This window comes from Haliotis rufescens, unplaced genomic scaffold (assembly GCF_023055435.1).
Source record: "Haliotis rufescens isolate VD_foot unplaced genomic scaffold, xgHalRufe1.0.p SCAF_1, whole genome shotgun sequence".
NCBI lineage: Eukaryota > Metazoa > Mollusca > Gastropoda > Lepetellida > Haliotidae > Haliotis > Haliotis rufescens.
The window spans coordinates 76,745,913-76,764,519 of record NW_025963779.1 but is presented as its reverse complement, the minus strand read 5'-3'; the positions used below and the strand labels follow the sequence as shown (position 1 = coordinate 76,764,519).

Sequence of the window (18,607 nt, the reverse complement as noted above, 5' to 3'; positions counted from 1 at the left end):
ATAATTTTCATCCAAGTTCAGTTCATTTTCAAGGATTCACAGAAAAAACGTTAATACATAAACATTTTTTGACAAATGATTTCTTTCCGTATACACGTGGGTTCACGTCTTGCATTTTTTCATGCTATATATAGGCATAAAATAATTTGGTAAGAAGAACGAGATAGCGTCTCCTTTAGTGGGTGAGTGAGTGAGTGAGTTTGGTTTTACGCCGCTTTTAGCAATTCCAGCAATATCACTGCGGGGGACACCAGAAATGGGCTTCACACATTGTTCCCATGTCGGGATTCGAACGCTTTAACCACTAGGCTACCCGACCGCCCCTGTCTCCTTTAGACACGTATATTAGACTATATTGATTTTAGTGACAATGATTTGTTGGAAGACCATTTGTATAACCTAACGTCAATTTAGCTTGAACAGAAAAGTACAACATTGAATAAATAGTTTATTCTGAGTTACATATAGCATATAAGGGACTGGTGTATAACTTGATTAAAGATACAGAACTAAAGGAATGAATTTAATTGACAGTTATCAGCTGGCAAAATATTAGCCTCGATATGTTTTGATTCAGATGTGTCAAACATATGTCACATGAAGTGGTGTTGATTCTTTGTTTGTTTCGTTGTTTGTTTAACGCTGCAGTCAGTAATGCTCTATATCACGCCCTGTAAAGACAAGTCTGGTTCAGTGAGTGAGTGAGTGAGTGAGTATGGTTTTACGCCGTCTTTAGCAATATTCCAGCAATATCACGACGGGGGACACCAGAAATGGGCTTCACATATTGTATCCATGTCGGGAATCGAACCCGGGTCTTCGGCGTGACGAGCGAACGCTTTAACCACTAGGCTACCCGACCGCAGTTGCAAGTATTTGATGTATAAGCAAGTCGTGGAACGTTACTCATGGAACTTTTTATGGTTATATGGAGATTACAGGCGAGGTGAGGTGAAATGGGGTTTAACGTCGCGTCCAAGAGTATTGCACTTATATCGCGACGTGCATGCACGTGTGTGTGTGTGTGGCTCTTGCACTAGACCGTCTGATGCCGATTTATAGTGCTAGCCCACTGAGATACCATGCCGAAGTTTAACATGAATACCCCACTCTGACACAGTATACTGACTCCGAGCCGACCAGTCCTTGTTTTAGCCCCTTAATGCCGAGCGCCAGACAGGGTAACAACAAGTACCATCTTTTAACGTCTTTGGTATGACGCGGCCGGGGATCGAACCCGGACCTTCCGCTCTCCGGGCAGACGCTCTACCACTAGACCACGGAGGCGGTCGACATGGAGATTACAAGACCAATGAGTAGTTATTTTGCCCTTGGTATTGCCTTCATGTTGAACTGCTGCGGGCGGTAGACGATGCCGGGCAGTCCCTGTAGAGATGGGCTCACCCCGTCTACAGGCCGGAATTCGAACTCCTGTATCATGCTGGTGGTAAAGAGGAAGAGTTCCATTCGTGCCAAGGCCTCGCCAAGGCATGCTCGGTGACCTGAAAATAACACAGAGAGAACATTAAGCTGGGGTCTGGATAATTAGGAAATATTATATACAGAAAAACTATAAACAGGCCATTATACTGACAAAAACAGGTATCGTATGTGCCGATACTTATACCGACAGATGAAGAGCTGTATAAACAGATCCTAATACTGACAGAGACAGGGATCGTATAAACAGATCCTTACGCCGACAGAGACAGGGATCATATAATAAATACAGATGCTTATGCCGACAGAGACAGGGATCATATAATAAATACAGATGCTTATGCCGACAGAGACAGGGATCATATAATAAATACAGATCATTACGCCGACAGAGACAGGGATCGGATACAGAGATCCTTATGCCGACAGAGACAGGGATCATATAATAAATACAGATCATTACGCCGACAGAGACAGGGATCGGATACAGAGATCCTTATGCCGACAGAGACAGGGATCATATAATAAATACAGATCATTACGCCGACAGAGACAGGGATCGGATACACAGATCCTTATGCCGACATAGACAGGGATCATATAATAAATACAGATCCTTATGCCGACAGAGACAGGGATCGGATACACAGATCCTTATGCCGACAGAGACAGGGATCATATAATAAATACAGATCATTACGCCGACAGAGATAGGGATCGGATACACAGATCCTTATGCCGACAGAGACAGGGATCATATAATAAATACAGATCATAATACCGAAAGAGACAGGGATCGTATATACAGATCATTATGCTGACAGAGACAGGAATGGTATAGACACGTCCTTATACCGACAGAGACACATCGTATTCTCGAATACGTTTACCGACAGAGAAGGGATCGTGAATTCAGTCCCCTATTAAAAACAGTAATATATCATGTGATCTTTCAGCCTTATTTCATGCCAGATCTGAAACCTGAGTTGGGTTGCGTGTGTAAATGCTTACCGAGGGAGAACGGAATATGCTCATTCATCTTCTGAAACTTCCCTTCAGTGTCCAGAAATCTGTCTGGCCGGAAGTTCCTAGGATCGCCCCAGTAATCCGGGTCATGTAGGGCAGAGCTCAACATAGGTAATACGGTGATTCCTTCAGGGAAGGTGTATCCCCGGAACTCTACGTCATGGGGTACAGAGTGAGGCAGACTGCTTGGTATGATGTCGGCACACCTCAGTATCTCGGTAACCGTTGCCTCGACGTACGGTAAGCTGGTCTTGTCCTTCATGGAGGGTCGTCTGCTTTGCCCGACGTTTTCTAGGATCTCCTGGAAACACTTTTCTTGTACATCCGGATAATTGAGGAAATACACCAGACCCCATCGGAGGACAGTAGCTGTGGTTTCAGAGCCGACAATGAACAGGTCTCTAAGGCACGTCTCTAGATTCCCATCTACAACATATAATCAAAGAAAATAGGAATTCTACAAATACATGTAAAACCAGTCGCCAGTCAGTGTTTCTTTAACCACTGCATTCTCTCCTTAAAGTCGCTTTGAATGTGTTGAGGGTATTTTAATTATCTTGACTATTTTGAGTGGTCGGTTATTAAATTGTTCAAGCTAAGTAAATAGACATTCACCTGCTGGCCACTTGACTAGCAAGGATGGATTCAGATTACTTGGATCGAGAAAGGCAAATATAAATTGCCGAGATCATATTGGTTACATTCACGGGCTGTGAAGTCATGAACACCGTCGATGGTTTCGGGTGACGTGTCCTCTTACGGTATAAACTCGCGCAGTTTCTCAGACAAAAGACGCCATTAAGACCACTGTTTGTTTGAGAAAAAACATAAATATTTTGTTTGTTTGTTAATTTATTTATTTGTTAAACGCCGCACTCAGCAATATTCCAGCTATATGACAGTGGTCTGTAAATAATCGAGTCTGAACTACACAATCCAGTGATTGATATCATGAGCATCGATCCACACAATTGGGATACGATGACATGCATTAACCAAGTCAGCGAGCCTGACCACCCGATCCCGTTATTCGCCACTTACGACAAGCATAGTCGCCTTTTACAGCTAGCATTGGATCCTGAAGACCTATTCTACACGGATCTCCACGGGTCCATAACTCTTCGGAAACTCTGGATTACGGATGGTTAGTTCCCCCTCAATTCAAACCGGCGATACTCAAATTAACAACATTTTGTTACTGTTGCATTGATGTTCTCTGCATTTTCTAGTATGTTCGATGATTTATGAAACCTCACCACTCATATTCGTGTCTTGACCTTCCTGACGGCGCCGTTGTATGGCCTTGATATAAGCAGAGGTGAAGTTGGTGACGTTACTGTCATCGTAGTTGTTCCTGTTGTCTTCAATAAACGGACGAATTATTTCTTTATCAATCATAGATATATTTCGAAGAGTTTGCTTAAATTTGAATAAGTCCCCCGGTAAATAGCGAACAATGGGCAAAACGTTGAGGACATTGGCTGTGCCAATGTTTCTGATGTTCTCGTCCAGGCATTTCATAAACTTGACAAACAAAGGATCGGTGTATTCAAACCGTTTTCCGGAAACCACAGAACTGATGATGTTCGCTACAGCGTTGTTGAGAACGCGGTTACAATTGAAGTCCGTGTGGACACATTCGTGGATGGCCTGAAGAAAGAACGATAACTCTTCCTGTATTGCATCCTCGAGAATGGTTTTGCTCATTCCGAATTATGTAAGAGTGGTAATACTAAACTTTCTATGTTCCCGCCAGGCGGCGCCCGTTGAAAACACAAGACCTACAGCAAAACAGAAGAAAAATGTATCATATAAATGTGTCATAAAAGTGTATCATATACATGTATCACACACTTGAATCACGCACGCACGCATGCACGCACAAAAATTGATAAGAACATGAAGGAAATTTTACAAACTGACATAATACATGTTCACTGCATTACAGAATTACTCTTTGAATACCCGCACTACTTAGAAATGTATCTCGTCGCACACAAACGTCTCACATTAGAGCAAATGTAGAAACTTGTAGGAAATGTAGGAAAACACGGGTTAAGCATCGATTCAAGGCGTGGGGGAACGTATGTCATTTATAGCTTCATATAAGATAGTTACGCGATAAATCGCAAAGTACAATGAAGAACGAAGCGTGGTTTATTTTACGATAAAACGTTGTTCTATCATGACGTCATTTCTTGAGATTCTAGCATCGCAACGCGATGACGTCGTAGACTGAACGTCGTCGTCATCTTTGAGGGAGAAGTGTCTTGTGAGTTGTGCCCCAATAAATGTAGCTTGGCAACACAGAAAAACGCCACGGCCGAACGACCGCATCCGAAAGTGGGCGAGATATGGCAATCGGAAATGGTTTTGGTTTTGGTTTGGTTTGTTGTTTAACGCCGCACTCAGCAATAGTCCAGCTATATGACGGCGGTCTGTAAATAATCGAGTCTGGGCCAGACAATCCAGTGAATGATATCATGAGCATCGATCCACGCACTTGGGATTGATGACATGCTTCAACGAAGTCAGCGAGTCTGACCACCCGATCCCGCAATCGGAATTGGGAGACAATTATATATAATAGCCGTGAACATTGAAAATATCCGGGAACTACCAAACTTAGCCCCCTGTTCTTAAAATGGACATTGCCGAGGTCGGATTGTATCCATGGAGTCATCACTATTTAAATACAGGTAAATATTTTTAAAGCATGTACCTTTTACTAACATCCTTAAAGAGACTGTATGCCTACATTATGTGGATATCTCATATCAGAAATAAGGACGAGTGTGAGTTGTTTATCGTACAGTAAAACACTGCAGGAAGAATACACCAATGTACCAGGATCTTTGAATCACATTGTCTGTGGGTTTCAGAATGGCGGTAGGCATCAACGACATGCAGCACTTTCCTCCCAGATTCCAGGTGCCGTGATTATGTTAATTGTAATATTTTACCAAGAATTATTCTTGATTTTAACGTTTGGGTGGCGTTTGTACATGTGTTTTAATGTATCATGCTCCGCTGACTTTTATCTTTTTTATGTACAAATGTACCGTAATTGTTAAACTATGTTATTTCACTAACATTTCGAAAACAAACCTTGAATTAATCTTATCCCATTACTAAGAATTTGAATAAATACGCTGCTATCAATCTTAATCTCAAGTTGTCTCTACCCAAACACCCCTATTATCATTGATAGTCTCTCCCAAACAGAGTGAGTATGGTTTTACGCCGCTTTTAGCAATATTACAGCAATATCACGGCGGGGGACACCAGAAATGGGCTTCACACATTGTACCCATGTCGGGTATCGAACCCGGGTCTTCGGCGTGACGAGCGAACGTTTTAACCACTAGGCTACCCGACCGCCCCACTCCAAAACAGATTATACGGGTTTGTGACTACACGGATTACATTGAGCCATGGAGAAACCATTCATGCATGGTAAGACAACCCAGACAAAGTGAATTAGACGTTGTAATCATGGTGAGTCAAAAATAAACTACTTTGATTGATGGATTGATGAATTGATTGATTGTTAAAGCGGCGTTAAAGAAATCGCTGTTATTCACCCACTTATTGTGTCGATTAATATTAGTTTTGATCCAGTCGGTTGTAAGAGACGTACACGTATACAATATGCATGTAAGTATGTGTCTATACAGATATATTTACCTTTTCCTTTTGAAAAATGATCAGTTAAAAATGACGGCGGTCTGTGCGAGAAGACATCGGCGTTCTTGACTAGGGCATCTTTGATGACGCTGTAGCCGTTGATGACGATAACGGGTTGGTTAAAGATGTACACACTGAAGATGTCGCCGTATTGACGTCGCAGTTTGCTGAATGTTACCCTGATGTCTGCATCCATGGAGAATTGCCATGCTTGAAGTCTCCACGGTGTGGCCGTCACGGTCGTGTCTGAAAGGATATCTAAATTACTTGCGCTATACACACACTACAATAGAACGACCGCCGTCATATAGCTGGAATATTGCTGAGTGCGGCGTTAAACAACAAACCAAACCCCAAAAAAATACAATAGAACGCTCGTACTTGCATCATAGCTTACATCATTGTAGGTGTGCAGTGAAGCGGAAATACCAATGTTGTGAAAACGATATCTCGGTTTCACAAACCTTGTTGTATACTCACGTACAAGGGCTGTCAGTTTGTCAAGTCAGTATATGAGTCAATACTGCATTGAGCTAGGAACTCTACCTGGTTTACTTACAACGATGGCTGACAACACACTTGAATTCTTGGCAATCTCCCGCGGTCATCCAAGGGACGACCAACTCGAACCTTTCCGAAGACCTCCGGAAACCTACGATCACTACACCAACTTAATGACACCGTGCACCTACCTTTTGAACCCTGGCTCACACTGTATTCACTACATCACTGAGGCGGTTGTGATGGCCGAACATACGATATGGCAGTGACGTCAAGGCATGTCTTCAATACATTGGTGGCATATTTGTGAAGAGAAATGTACACTGGCAAATGGCACATGACACTGCAAACTGAATACTCAGTGATAAACACGAAAGCCCAGCAGATAAGGGTACACTGACTATTCAACTCTTATATGAGGCGCATGTGGCATTCCAGAGCTTGGCGATGCTCACAACAAAGCACCTCATTAAAACACACCATAGTCCAGTCTACCTCTCGAGAACACCCGGACTCTTATATAATGAAGCTCTGACCTCTTGAGGGGCAAGTGCACATGCAAGTTCAACATTGGAGGTCTGACATCGACTCCTCACCTGAGGTGAATCAGTGAGTTATTATTTAACGTCACATCGCCAATCTTTCAGCCACATCGTGACGACCACATCTAAACTCCTCATCTGAGGTGAGTCAGTGAGTTATTATGTAACGTCACATCGCCAATCTTTCAGCCACATCGTGATGACCTCATCTTAGGGTAAATTCTATAAGATAATCGATATTATTAAATATGGTTTGTTTTTTTTAACAAAAATTGCCCCATAAAAGTATTTTCACTTTAATACAATACAGACTTTCAAACCAGCGACTACCAGTTGAGCTTGGTCGGTGGCACCAAATATACACAAAGAAAAACGTTCAGCACACCCAAATGTGTTTCATTATTGTTTGGTCCCAATATTTATAACAGTCAGGAAAGATATAATTACGGGAAGTATTTTGTTTTCTCGAGTGGATGTAATCAGTCGTGCGTGACGAAATCTTTCGTGCCATGCATGGTATGCCCGTGCAGCATGCTACCCTCGAATATCTCTAAAAGCAGTATATCCAAACGTTAAAGTTGCTTTCTTAAGCTCGGTTTTAAACAGTTACTCCATGACATTGTGTGACCATGGCACGAAGGCGATTATCAAACGCCACAAGATAGCAAATATTCGGCATGCATAACGCAGGCATGTCTTGTAATGCCATCGATCGGAATTTGGGGTATTATCACACTGCCGTAAGCCGTTTGGTCGAGAAACATCTTCAGACCGGTAATGTGACAGAACTTTGCCCGACAGAACTGGAATCTGTGAACTTGGAGACGGACCCATTGGTCAGACGAAAGTCGCTTTCTGCTCCACGTTACTGATGGAAGAACGAGGGTTTGGAGGCACCGGAACCCGGCCTACACCCCCAGGAACATTAAACCGACTGTTACATACGGCGGGGGCTCGGTAATGGTTTGGGGGTGTATCTCTCATCATTGCAGGTTGGATTTGGTCACCATAAGGGGAAACTTAACTGGGTCTCAGTACATCCGGGACGTTTTGAGGCCACTTGTCGTTCCTCATTTTGACAACCACACCCTTGCTACTAGACCTCAGTACATGGATAACAATGCCAGGCCTCATCGTTCTCATGCAGTCGTGGTTTAAACGAGAGCCAACGCAATAACGACTCTACCTTGGCCAGCAATGAGCCCAGATTTGAACCCCCTTGAACATGTTTGGGATATTCTGGGGCAGCGCATACAGGCACGAGACCCCCCTGTACAAGATTTACGCCAATTGGAAGCAGCATGGCATCAGGAGTGGTTGTTGACCCATCAACAGATCCAACGTCTGACTGGAGGCATGAGACGTAGGGTGGAATGCGTCATCCGGGCACTTTGCCGTTATACCCCTACTGATCTGTTTCACGTGTCATGTCAAGTAGAGAGTTTAAGGAACATTTTTACATGAAACATCAAACGTAACTCGTTTACGTAATCATGCAGCTCCATACTTTTTAAGGTATTGTCTAAAGTCAAAAACAGTACCTGTGTAACCATGATGTTTTTGTCAGTAAATTTCAATCACCACTCACCAATATCTTCTTTATTTGTTGTCAAATGTTTGTTCTATCAGATGACATTGGTATCGCCCAGATCCAGTGATCAGTCATCCCGTGCCATGATTTTTGCCATTGTCACGGTTCAGAAATAGGGGTGTGCTTAACTTTTTTCTTTGTGTATACGTCTGTTATAGAGAAAATGTTTCTTTTGCTAATATAATGCTATTAGAGACGAGTATCACTATTTATTTGTTTATGAATACTTTGGAGATGTAAAAATGAAACTATTGCCATTATAATGCTTAAGAGGCCTTCTATGTTCAATATGATAAATTTATTTAAGCAAAAATGCCATTATATTAAGGAAACTTTCTAGATTTTTCTGCCAAATAAGTGAGTGAATAAATTTCTGTCCTGTCACAGAGGTTTGGTGATCCAACATGAACAGAAGGCAAACATATATGTGGGGCAGCAAATATGACACGAGGTTGAGTGTCAATTCATGTTTTATTCCATCTCAACGTAGACAATAAGGAAAACCTACAACATACAAATATCACAAGCTCATTAGGTTACAATCACTGAGCAACAGAAGGAAAATATATTTCTATGTTAAGTTACAACAGCACACTATACACCCACACTTGACGTTTGACATTGTATAAAAGCACAAGTTCATGTATTGTATTTGATTGTATTTGAACATAAATGAGTGAGTATGGTTTTATCCCGCTTTTAGCAATATTCCAGCAATATCACGGTTGGGGACACCAGAAATGGGCTTCGCACATTGTACCCATGTCGGGAATCGAACGTCTAATTCACTTTGTCTGGGTTGTCTTACCTATGCATGAATGGTTTCTCCATGGCTCAGTGTAATCCGTGTAGTCACAAACCCGTATAATCTGTTTTGGAGTGGGGCGGACGGGTAGCCTAGTGGTTAAAACGTTCGCTCGTCACGCTGAAGACCCGGGTTCGATACCCGACATGGGTACAATGTGTGAAGCCCATTTCTGGTGTCCCCCGCCGTGATATTGCTGTAATATTGCTAAAAGCGGCGTAAAACCATACTCACTCTGTTTGGGAGAGACTATCAATGATAATAGGGGTGTTTGGGTAGAGACAACTTGAGATTAAGATTGATAGCAGCGTATTTATTCAAATTCTTAGTAATGGGATAAGATTAATTCAAGGTTTGTTTTCGAAATGTTAGTGAAATAACATAGTTTAACAATTACGGTACATTTGTACATAAAAAAGATAAAAGTCAGCGGAGCATGATACATTAAAACACATGTACAAACGCCACCCAAACGTTAAAATCAAGAATAATTCTTGGTAAAATATTACAATTAACATAATCACGGCACCTGGAATCTGGGAGGAAAGTGCTGCATGTCGTTGATACCTAACGCCATTCTGAAACCCACAGACAAGGTGATTCAAAGATCCTGGTACATTGGTGTATTCTTCCTGCAGTGTTTTACTGTACGATAAACAACTCCCACTCGTCCTTATTTCTGATATGAGATATCCACATAATGTAGGCATACAGTCTCTTTAAGGATGTTAGTAAAAGGTACATGCTTTAAAAATATTTACCTGTATTTAAATAGTGATGACTCCATGGATACAATCCGACCTCGGCAATGTCCATTTTAAGAACAGGGGGCTAAGTTTGGTAGTTCCCGGATATTTTCAATGTTCACGGCTATTATATATAATTGTCTCCCAATTCCGATTGCGGGATCGGGTGGTCAGACTCGCTGACTTCGTTGAAGCATGTCATCAATCCCAAGTGCGTGGATCGATGCTCATGATATCATTCACTGGATTGTCTGGTCCAGACTCGATTATTTACAGACCGCCGTCATATAGCTGGACTATTGCTGAGTGCGGCGTTAAACAACAAACCAAACCAAAACCAAAACCATTTCCGATTGCCATATCTCGCCCACTTTCGGATGCGGTCGTTCGGCCGTGGCGTTTTTCTGTGTTGCCAAGCTACATTTATTGGGGCACAACTCACAAGACACTTCTCCCTCAAAGATGACGACGACGTTCAGTCTACGACGTCATCGCGTTGCGATGCTAGAATCTCAAGAAATGACGTCATGATAGAACAACGTTTTATCGTAAAATAAACCAGCTTCGTTCTTCATTGTACTTTGCGATTTATCGCGTAACTATCTTATATGAAGCTATAAATGACATACGTTCCCCCACGCCTTGAATCGATGCTTAACCCGTGTTTTCCTACATTTCCTACAAGTTTCTACATTTGCTCTAATGTGAGACGTTTGTGTGCGACGAGATACATTTCTAAGTAGTGCGGGTATTCAAAGAGTAATTCTGTAATGCAGTGAACATGTATTATGTCAGTTTGTAAAATTTCCTTCATGTTCTTATCAATTTTTGTGCGTGCATGCGTGCGTGCGTGATTCAAGTGTGTGATACATGTATATGATACACTTTTATGACACATTTATATGATACATTTTTCTTCTGTTTTGCTGTAGGTCTTGTGTTTTCAACGGGCGCCACCTGGCGGGAACATAGAAAGTTTAGTATTACCACTCTCAGAGAATTCGGAATGAGCAAAACCATTCTCGAGGATGCAATACAGGAAGAGTTATCGTTCTTTCTTCAGGCCATCCACGAATGTGTCCACACGGACTTCAATTGTAACCGCGTTCTCAACAACGCTGTAGCGAACATCATCAGTTCTGTGGTTTCCGGAAAACGGTTTGAATACACCGATCCTTTGTTTGTCAAGTTTATGAAATGCCTGGACGAGAACATCAGAAACATTGGCACAGCCAATGTCCTCAACGTTTTGCCCATTGTTCGCTATTTACCGGGGGACTTATTCAAATTTAAGCAAACTCTTCGAAATATATCTATGATTGATAAAGAAATAATTCGTCCGTTTATTGAAGACAACAGGAACAACTACGATGACAGTAACGTCACCAACTTCACCTCTGCTTATATCAAGGCCATACAACGGCGCCGTCAGGAAGGTCAAGACACGAATATGAGTGGTGAGGTTTCATAAATCATCGAACATACTAGAAAATGCAGAGAACATCAATGCAACAGTAACAAAATGTTGTTAATTTGAGTATCGCCGGTTTGAATTGAGGGGGAACTAACCATCCGTAATCCAGAGTTTCCGAAGAGTTATGGACCCGTGGAGATCCGTGTAGAATAGGTCTTCGGGATCCAATGCTTGCTGTAAAAGGCGACTATGCTTGTCGTAAGTGGCGAATAACGGGATCGGGTGGTCAGACTTGCTGACTTGGTTGATGCATGTCATCGTATCCCAATTGTGTGGATCGATGCTCATGATATCAATCACTGGATTGTGTAGTTCAGACTCGATTATTTACAGACCACTGTCATATAGCTGGAATATTGCTGAGTGCGGCGTTTAACAAATAAATATATAAACAAACAAACAGAAGATTTATGTTTTTTCTCAAACAAACAGTGGTCTTAATGGCGTCTTTTGTCTGAGAAACTGCGCGAGTTTATACCGTAAGAGGACACGTCACCCGAAACCATCGACGGTGTTCATGACTTCACAGCCCGTGAATGTAACCAATATGATCTCGGCAATTTATATTTGCCTTTCTCGATCCAAGTAATCTGAATCCATCCTTGCTAGTCAAGTGGCCAGCAGGTGAATGTCTATTTACTTAGCTTGAACAATTTAATAACCGACCACTCAAAATAGTCAAGATAATTAAAATACCCTCAACACATTTAAAGCGACTTTAAGGAGAGAATGCAGTGGTTAAAGAAACACTGACTGGCGACTGGTTTTACATGTATTTGTAGAATTCCTATTTTCTTTGATTATATGTTGTAGATGGGAATCTAGAGACGTGCCTTAGAGACCTGTTCATTGCCGGCTCTGAAACCACAGCTACTGTCCTCCGATGGGGTCTGGTGTATTTCCTCAATTATCCGGATGTACAAGAAAAGTGTTTCCAGGAGATCCTAGAAAACGTCGGGCAAAGCAGACGACCCTCCATGAAGGACAAGACCAGCTTACCGTACGTCGAGGCAACGGTTACCGAGATACTGAGGTGTGCCGACATCATACCAAGCAGTCTGCCTCACTCTGTACCCCATGACGTAGAGTTCCGGGGATACACCTTCCCTGAAGGAATCACCGTATTACCTATGTTGAGCTCTGCCCTACATGACCCGGATCACTGGGGCGATCCTAGGAACTTCCGGCCAGACAGATTTCTGGACACTGAAGGGAAGTTTCAGAAGATGAATGAGCATATTCCGTTCTCCCTCGGTAAGCATTTACACACGCAACCCAACTCAGGTTTCAGATCTGGCATGAAATAAGGCTGAAAGATCACATGAAATATTACTGTTTTTAATAGGGGACTGAATTCACGATCCCTTCTCTGTCGGTAAACGTATTCGAGAATACGATGTGTCTCTGTCGGTATAAGGACGTGTCTATACCATTCCTGTCTCTGTCAGCATAAGGATCTGTATATACGATCTCTGTCTCTTCCGGTATTATGATCTGTATTTATTATATGATCCCTGTCTCTGTCGGCATAAGGATCTGTATTTATTATATGATCCCTGTCTCTGTCGGCATAAGGATCTGTATTTATTATATGATCCCTGTCTCTGTCGGCATAATGATCTGTATTTATTATATGATCCCTGTCTCTGTCGGCATAAGGATCTGTGTATCCGATCCCTGTCTCTGTCGGCATAATGATCTGTATTTATTATATGATCCCTGTCTCTGTCGGCATAATGATCTGTATTTATTATATGATCCCTGTCTCTGTCGGCATAAGGATCTGTGTATCCGATCCCTGTCTCTGTCGGCGTAATGATCTGTATTTATTATATGATCCCTGTCTCTGTCGGCATAAGGATCTGTGTATCCGATCCCTGTCTCTGTCGGCATAATGATCTGTATTTATTATATGATCCCTGTCTCTGTCGGCATAAGGATCTGTGTATCCGATCCCTGTCTCTGTCGGCGTAATGATCTGTATTTATTATATGATCCCTGTCTCTGTCGGCATAAGGATCTGTGTATCCGATCCCTGTCTCTGTCGGCATAATGATCTGTATTTATTATATGATCTCTGTCTCTGTCGGCATAAGGATCTGTGTATCCGATCCCTGTCTCTGTCGGCATAATGATCTGTATTTATTATATGATCCCTGTCTCTGTCGGCATAAGCATCTGTATTTATTATATGATCCCTGTCTCTGTCGGCATAAGCATCTGTATTTATTATATGATCCCTGTCTCTGTCGGCGTAAGGATCTGTTTATACGATCCCTGTCTCTGTCAGTATTAGGATCTGTTTATACAGCTCTTCATCTGTCGGTATAAGTATCGGCACATACGATACCTGTTTTTGTCAGTATAATGGCCTGTTTATAGTTTTTCTGTATATAATATTTCCTAATTATCCAGACCCCAGCTTAATGTTCTCTGTGTGTTATTTTCAGGTCACCGAGCATGCCTTGGCGAGGCCTTGGCACGAATGGAACTCTTCCTCTTTACCACCAGCATGATACAGGAGTTCGAATTCCGGCCTGTAGACGGGGTGAGCCCATCTCTACAGGGACTGCCCGGCATCGTCTACCGCCCGCAGCAGTTCAACATGAAGGCAATACCAAGGGCAAAATAACTACTCATTGGTCTTGTAATCTCCATGTCGACCGCCTCCGTGGTCTAGTGGTAGAGCGTCTGCCCGGAGAGCGGAAGGTCCGGGTTCGACCCCCGGCCGCGTCATACCAAAGACGTTAAAATATGGTACTTGTTGTTACCCTGTCTGGCGCTCGGCATTAAGGGACTAAAACAAGGACTGGTCGGCTCGGAGTCAGTATACTGTGTCAGAGTGGGGTATTCATGTTAAACTTCGGCATGGTATCTCAGTGGGCTAGCACTATAAATCGGCATCAGACGGTCTAGTGCAAGAGCCACACACACACACACGTGCATGCACGTCGCGATATAAGTGCAATACTCTTGGACGCGACGTTAAACCCCATTTCACCTCACCTCGTCTGTAATCTCCATATAACCATAAAAAGTTCCATGAGTAACGTTCCACGACTTGCTTATACATCAAATACTTGCAACTGTTCATCTGAACCAGACTTGGGGCGGTCGGGTAGCCTAGTGGTTAAAGCGTTCGCTCGTCACGCCGAAGACCCGGGTTCGATTCCCGACATGGATACAATATGTGAAGCCCATTTCTGGTGTCCCCCGTCGTGATGTTGCTGGAATATTGCTAAAGGCGGCGTAAAACCATACTCACTCACTCACTCACTCACTCACTCACTGAACCAGACTTGTCTTTACAGGGCGTGATATAGAGCATTACTGACTGCAGCGTTAAACAAACAACGAAACAAACAAACAAAGAATCAACACCACTTCATGTGACATGTTTGACACATCTGAATCAAAACATATCGAGGCTAATATTTTGCCAGCTGATAACTGTCAATTAAATTCATTCCTTTAGTTCTGTATCTTTAATCAAGTTATACACCAGTCCCTTATATGCTATATGTAACTCAGAATAAACTATTTATTCAATGTTGTACTTTTCTGTTCAAGCTAAATTGACGTTAGGTTAAACAAATGGTCTTCCAACAAATCATTGTCACTAAAATCAATATAGTCTAATATACGTGTCTAAAGGAGACAGGGGCGGTCGGGTAGCCTAGTGGTTAAAGCGTTCGAATCCCGACATGGGTACAATGTGTGAAGCCCATTTCTGGTGTCCCCCGCCGTGATATTGCTGGAATTGCTAAAAGCGGCGTAAAACCAAACTCACTCACTCACTCACTCACTAAAGGAGACGCTATCTCGTTCTTCTTACCAAATTATTTTATGCCTATATATAGCATGACAAAATGCAAGACGTGAACCCACGTGTATACGGAAAGAAATCACTTGTTGTCAAAAAATGTTTATGTATTAACGTTTTTTCTGTGAATCCTTGAAAATGAACTGAACTTGGATGAAAATTATTCACATGAATTCACATTATTCACGAAAAGGTAGGAGCTGTATTAGTAAGGCCAAATTTTCCCTTCAAGGAGGTCAATGGTCCATTGTCAAAGACTCTCAGACACACTCTGTGACCTGAAAATGAATGAGTGAGTTTGCGGAAATCAAACTATTGATGTATAATACTTTGCCTGTCCCAATATTTATCACGTAAGGGTTAGTTGCAAGTTAAGGCATGATGGTATGGTTTGTTTGTTGTTTAACGTCGCAATCAGGAGGTCCAGCTATGTGACGGCGCTCTGTAAATAATCGAGTCTGGACCAGACACTCCAGTGATTGACGTTTTGAGCATCGATCCACGCAATTGGGATACGACGACATGCATCAACCAAGACTGCGAGCCTGACCACCCGATCCCGTTATTCGCCTCTTATGACAAGCATAGTCACCTTTTACGCCAAGAATGGGTTGCTGAAGACCTGAAGTACAATTTGGCCGCTTGTACTTGTCCGGACTTTTGCCGATTTTATTGTACTTGCCCACTGAGATACCATGCCGCTGTTTATTCCGAGCGCAAAAAATACTACCTTTTAGAGTTTACCTGTATGTCTCAGTTGTCAATAGTGAATTTGGCATGGTAGATAATATTGGCATTGGGCACAATAGAAACTACGGATAAACACTCTTCTTTTTTTCAGTTAGCCAGTTAGAATGAAAACACTACCTATCTCAGATACAGCACACTGCTGTTATACGGATCTTCTGCGATCAGTTCAGTTTAAAATAGTTTTGGTGAAAAACAAATCACTTGACATCCATACAACTTCCTAACGAAACAACTTATCAGAGAACCTACTTTAAGCACATTATTTACTTCTCTTTGTGTTTCAGTAATACATTCTGAGGAAACTGGCACACATGTTACTGATGACACACACAAACTTATACACGATCAGATATAGTCTGATAACACAAGTTAGAGGTTTTGGAAATACAAACAATGAAACAACCTCCAACAAAAAATGTCATGACTGTCAGCAGCTTAACAATAGACGTCCGCGGTCCCATTACATTACTTCACGTGTGTTTTTTTTTCAGGTGAACAGTTTACTTGCCTTTGCGTGTGTTTGTGCTGGTATCCACCGTCTGAGAAGGATACGTTCACCTTTTCGCAAACCCCTGGTATCATGACTATTTGATAGTGATTGATAAACACATGCTAATGCATAGTCAAATTAAAAACACGTACGAAATTGACATCCGGTTCGCAAACAACATGGCAACTCCCGTGCCGAATTCGTTCGATTGCAGGATTTGCAGAGCAAGTATAACATTAACTAGGCGTAGAAAGATAAATCCTTTCATGTTTTAAATCAAGATGCTCAAGCGATTTGATGCACTTTGCAAGGTAAACCCCGTTTTATTGCAATATGTATATTTATTATCGATGAAATCGTCTTGAGTGGGTACATGCACATGAATCACATGAGCTGGATTCTGAACGGCCAGTAGTGTGGTAAATTGAAGGGACGTAACTCGTAACAGCCACTGGTGAAGCGACGATCAGAAATGTTAGTTATTTAGTGGGACCTTTTAAAGTCAGTTAACTCCCTTGCCTCAGGAAAATGGTTTCACGGGACATGGCCTATGAAACAGTTTCCTACCAACTGATTGACAATTATTTCATGCCAGACGTGTTATTTGACTAGTACATGTGAGCCCCAGTGAAGATCTTGGTTAGAATTGGTCTTCAGTAACCCATGCTTGTCGTAAGAGTAGACTAAAGGGATCGGGTGGTCAGGCTCGCTGACTTGGTTGATGCATGTCATTGTGTCTAAATTCCGTTGATCGATGCTCACGATGGCAATTACTGGATTGTCTGGTCCAGACTCGAATATTTACAAACCGCCGTCATATAGCTAGAAGATTGCTGAGTGCGGCGTTAAACAACAAACAAACAAACGTCAAGGCAACCAAGCGGTAGTTGCGCCGCCATTTTGGAAGAGTGCGCAAGCGCTTCGAACTGTTGCAGACCCCGGGTTGAGCGATGAACTTGCTTTCTCTAAGCGATTCGTGGCTTGCAACGCGCCCTAGAACCCCAAGGTCAGAACGATTATGTAAAATGTGTAATAGCCAAGACAGAGGATAAATATCACTCTTCACTTGTATGCCCATTGTACTACATTGTGAGAAAAAAATATTCCTGTATACCACGTTGATGATCCAACTATTATGAAATAATTTCCGGCAAATGTTAACCAGGCTATAAACATTAATAATGCAAAACGTGACCATGTAAATGTTACCCGTGAAGATCCGGGGTAGAATAGGTCTTCAGCATGCCATGCTTGTCGTAAGTGGCGAATAACGGGATCGGGTGGTCAGGCTCGCTGACTTGGTTGATGCATCTCATCGATCCCAATTGCGTGGATCGATGCTCATGATGTCAACCACTGGATTGTTTGGTCCAGACTCGATTATTTACAGACCGCTGTCATATAACTGGAATATTGCTGAGTGCGGCGTTAAACAACAAACAAACAAGGAAACACTAGACCAGACTTTCAAACTTGCAAATCGGACCTTGGACAGACTACCAACCAACTATGTATATGTACCACGCACTGTTATACATAACCCAGTTTGTAAATAATAGTTCAAATTGTGTGCAATACCACTGTCGTATGCACTTTATAGACCTGGGTCACCTTCGTGGTCTAGTAGCAGTGCGTTTGCGTCATACCCAAAAACGTTAAAAGATAGTACTTGTTGCTACCCTGTCTGGCGCTCGGCTGCCTGAGTGGGGTATTCATGTTAAACTGCGGTATG

At 42.3% G+C, this 18,607-nt stretch overlaps 2 protein-coding genes across 2 annotated transcripts; one reads left to right on the top strand and one right to left on the bottom strand.

The window, feature by feature from the left end:
• Positions 1-1,254: 1,254 nt before the first annotated feature.
• On the bottom strand, positions 1,255-6,371 carry LOC124147833 (cytochrome P450 2D26-like). The gene is made up of 4 exons (XM_048381154.1): positions 6,051-6,371; positions 3,723-4,168; positions 2,452-2,892; positions 1,255-1,502 (listed from the first exon to the last, which is right to left on the bottom strand). Exons 1-4 carry the CDS (start codon positions 6,347-6,349, stop codon positions 1,321-1,323), a joined length of 1,368 nt encoding a protein of 455 aa, XP_048237111.1. The 5' UTR covers positions 6,350-6,371; the 3' UTR covers positions 1,255-1,320.
• Positions 6,372-11,274: 4,903 nt separating this feature from the next.
• LOC124147821 (cytochrome P450 2D26-like) lies at positions 11,275-14,512 on the top strand. Its single transcript, XM_046518613.2, has 3 exons — positions 11,275-11,795; positions 12,626-13,066; positions 14,263-14,512. Exons 1-3 carry the CDS (start codon positions 11,345-11,347, stop codon positions 14,442-14,444), a joined length of 1,074 nt encoding a protein of 357 aa, XP_046374569.1. The 5' UTR covers positions 11,275-11,344; the 3' UTR covers positions 14,445-14,512.
• Positions 14,513-18,607: the final 4,095 nt, after the last annotated feature.

Excerpts from the sequence above, each read along its gene's own strand:
- LOC124147833 (XM_048381154.1), bottom strand. The coding sequence starts at position 6,349 with ATGGATGCAGACATCAGGGTAACATTCAGCAAACTGCGACGTCAATAC. Across the intron at positions 4,169-6,050 it reads TTAATCGACACAATAAGTGG|CAAAACCATTCTCGAGGATG; the intron begins GTGAATAACAGC and ends ATTCGGAATGAG. Across the intron at positions 1,503-2,451 it reads GCATATTCCGTTCTCCCTCG|GTCACCGAGCATGCCTTGGC; the intron begins GTAAGCATTTAC and ends TGTTATTTTCAG.
- LOC124147821 (XM_046518613.2), top strand. The coding sequence starts at position 11,345 with ATGAGCAAAACCATTCTCGAGGATGCAATACAGGAAGAGTTATCGTTC. Across the intron at positions 11,796-12,625 it reads TCAAGACACGAATATGAGTG|ATGGGAATCTAGAGACGTGC; the intron begins GTGAGGTTTCAT and ends TATATGTTGTAG. Across the intron at positions 13,067-14,262 it reads GCATATTCCGTTCTCCCTCG|GTCACCGAGCATGCCTTGGC; the intron begins GTAAGCATTTAC and ends TGTTATTTTCAG.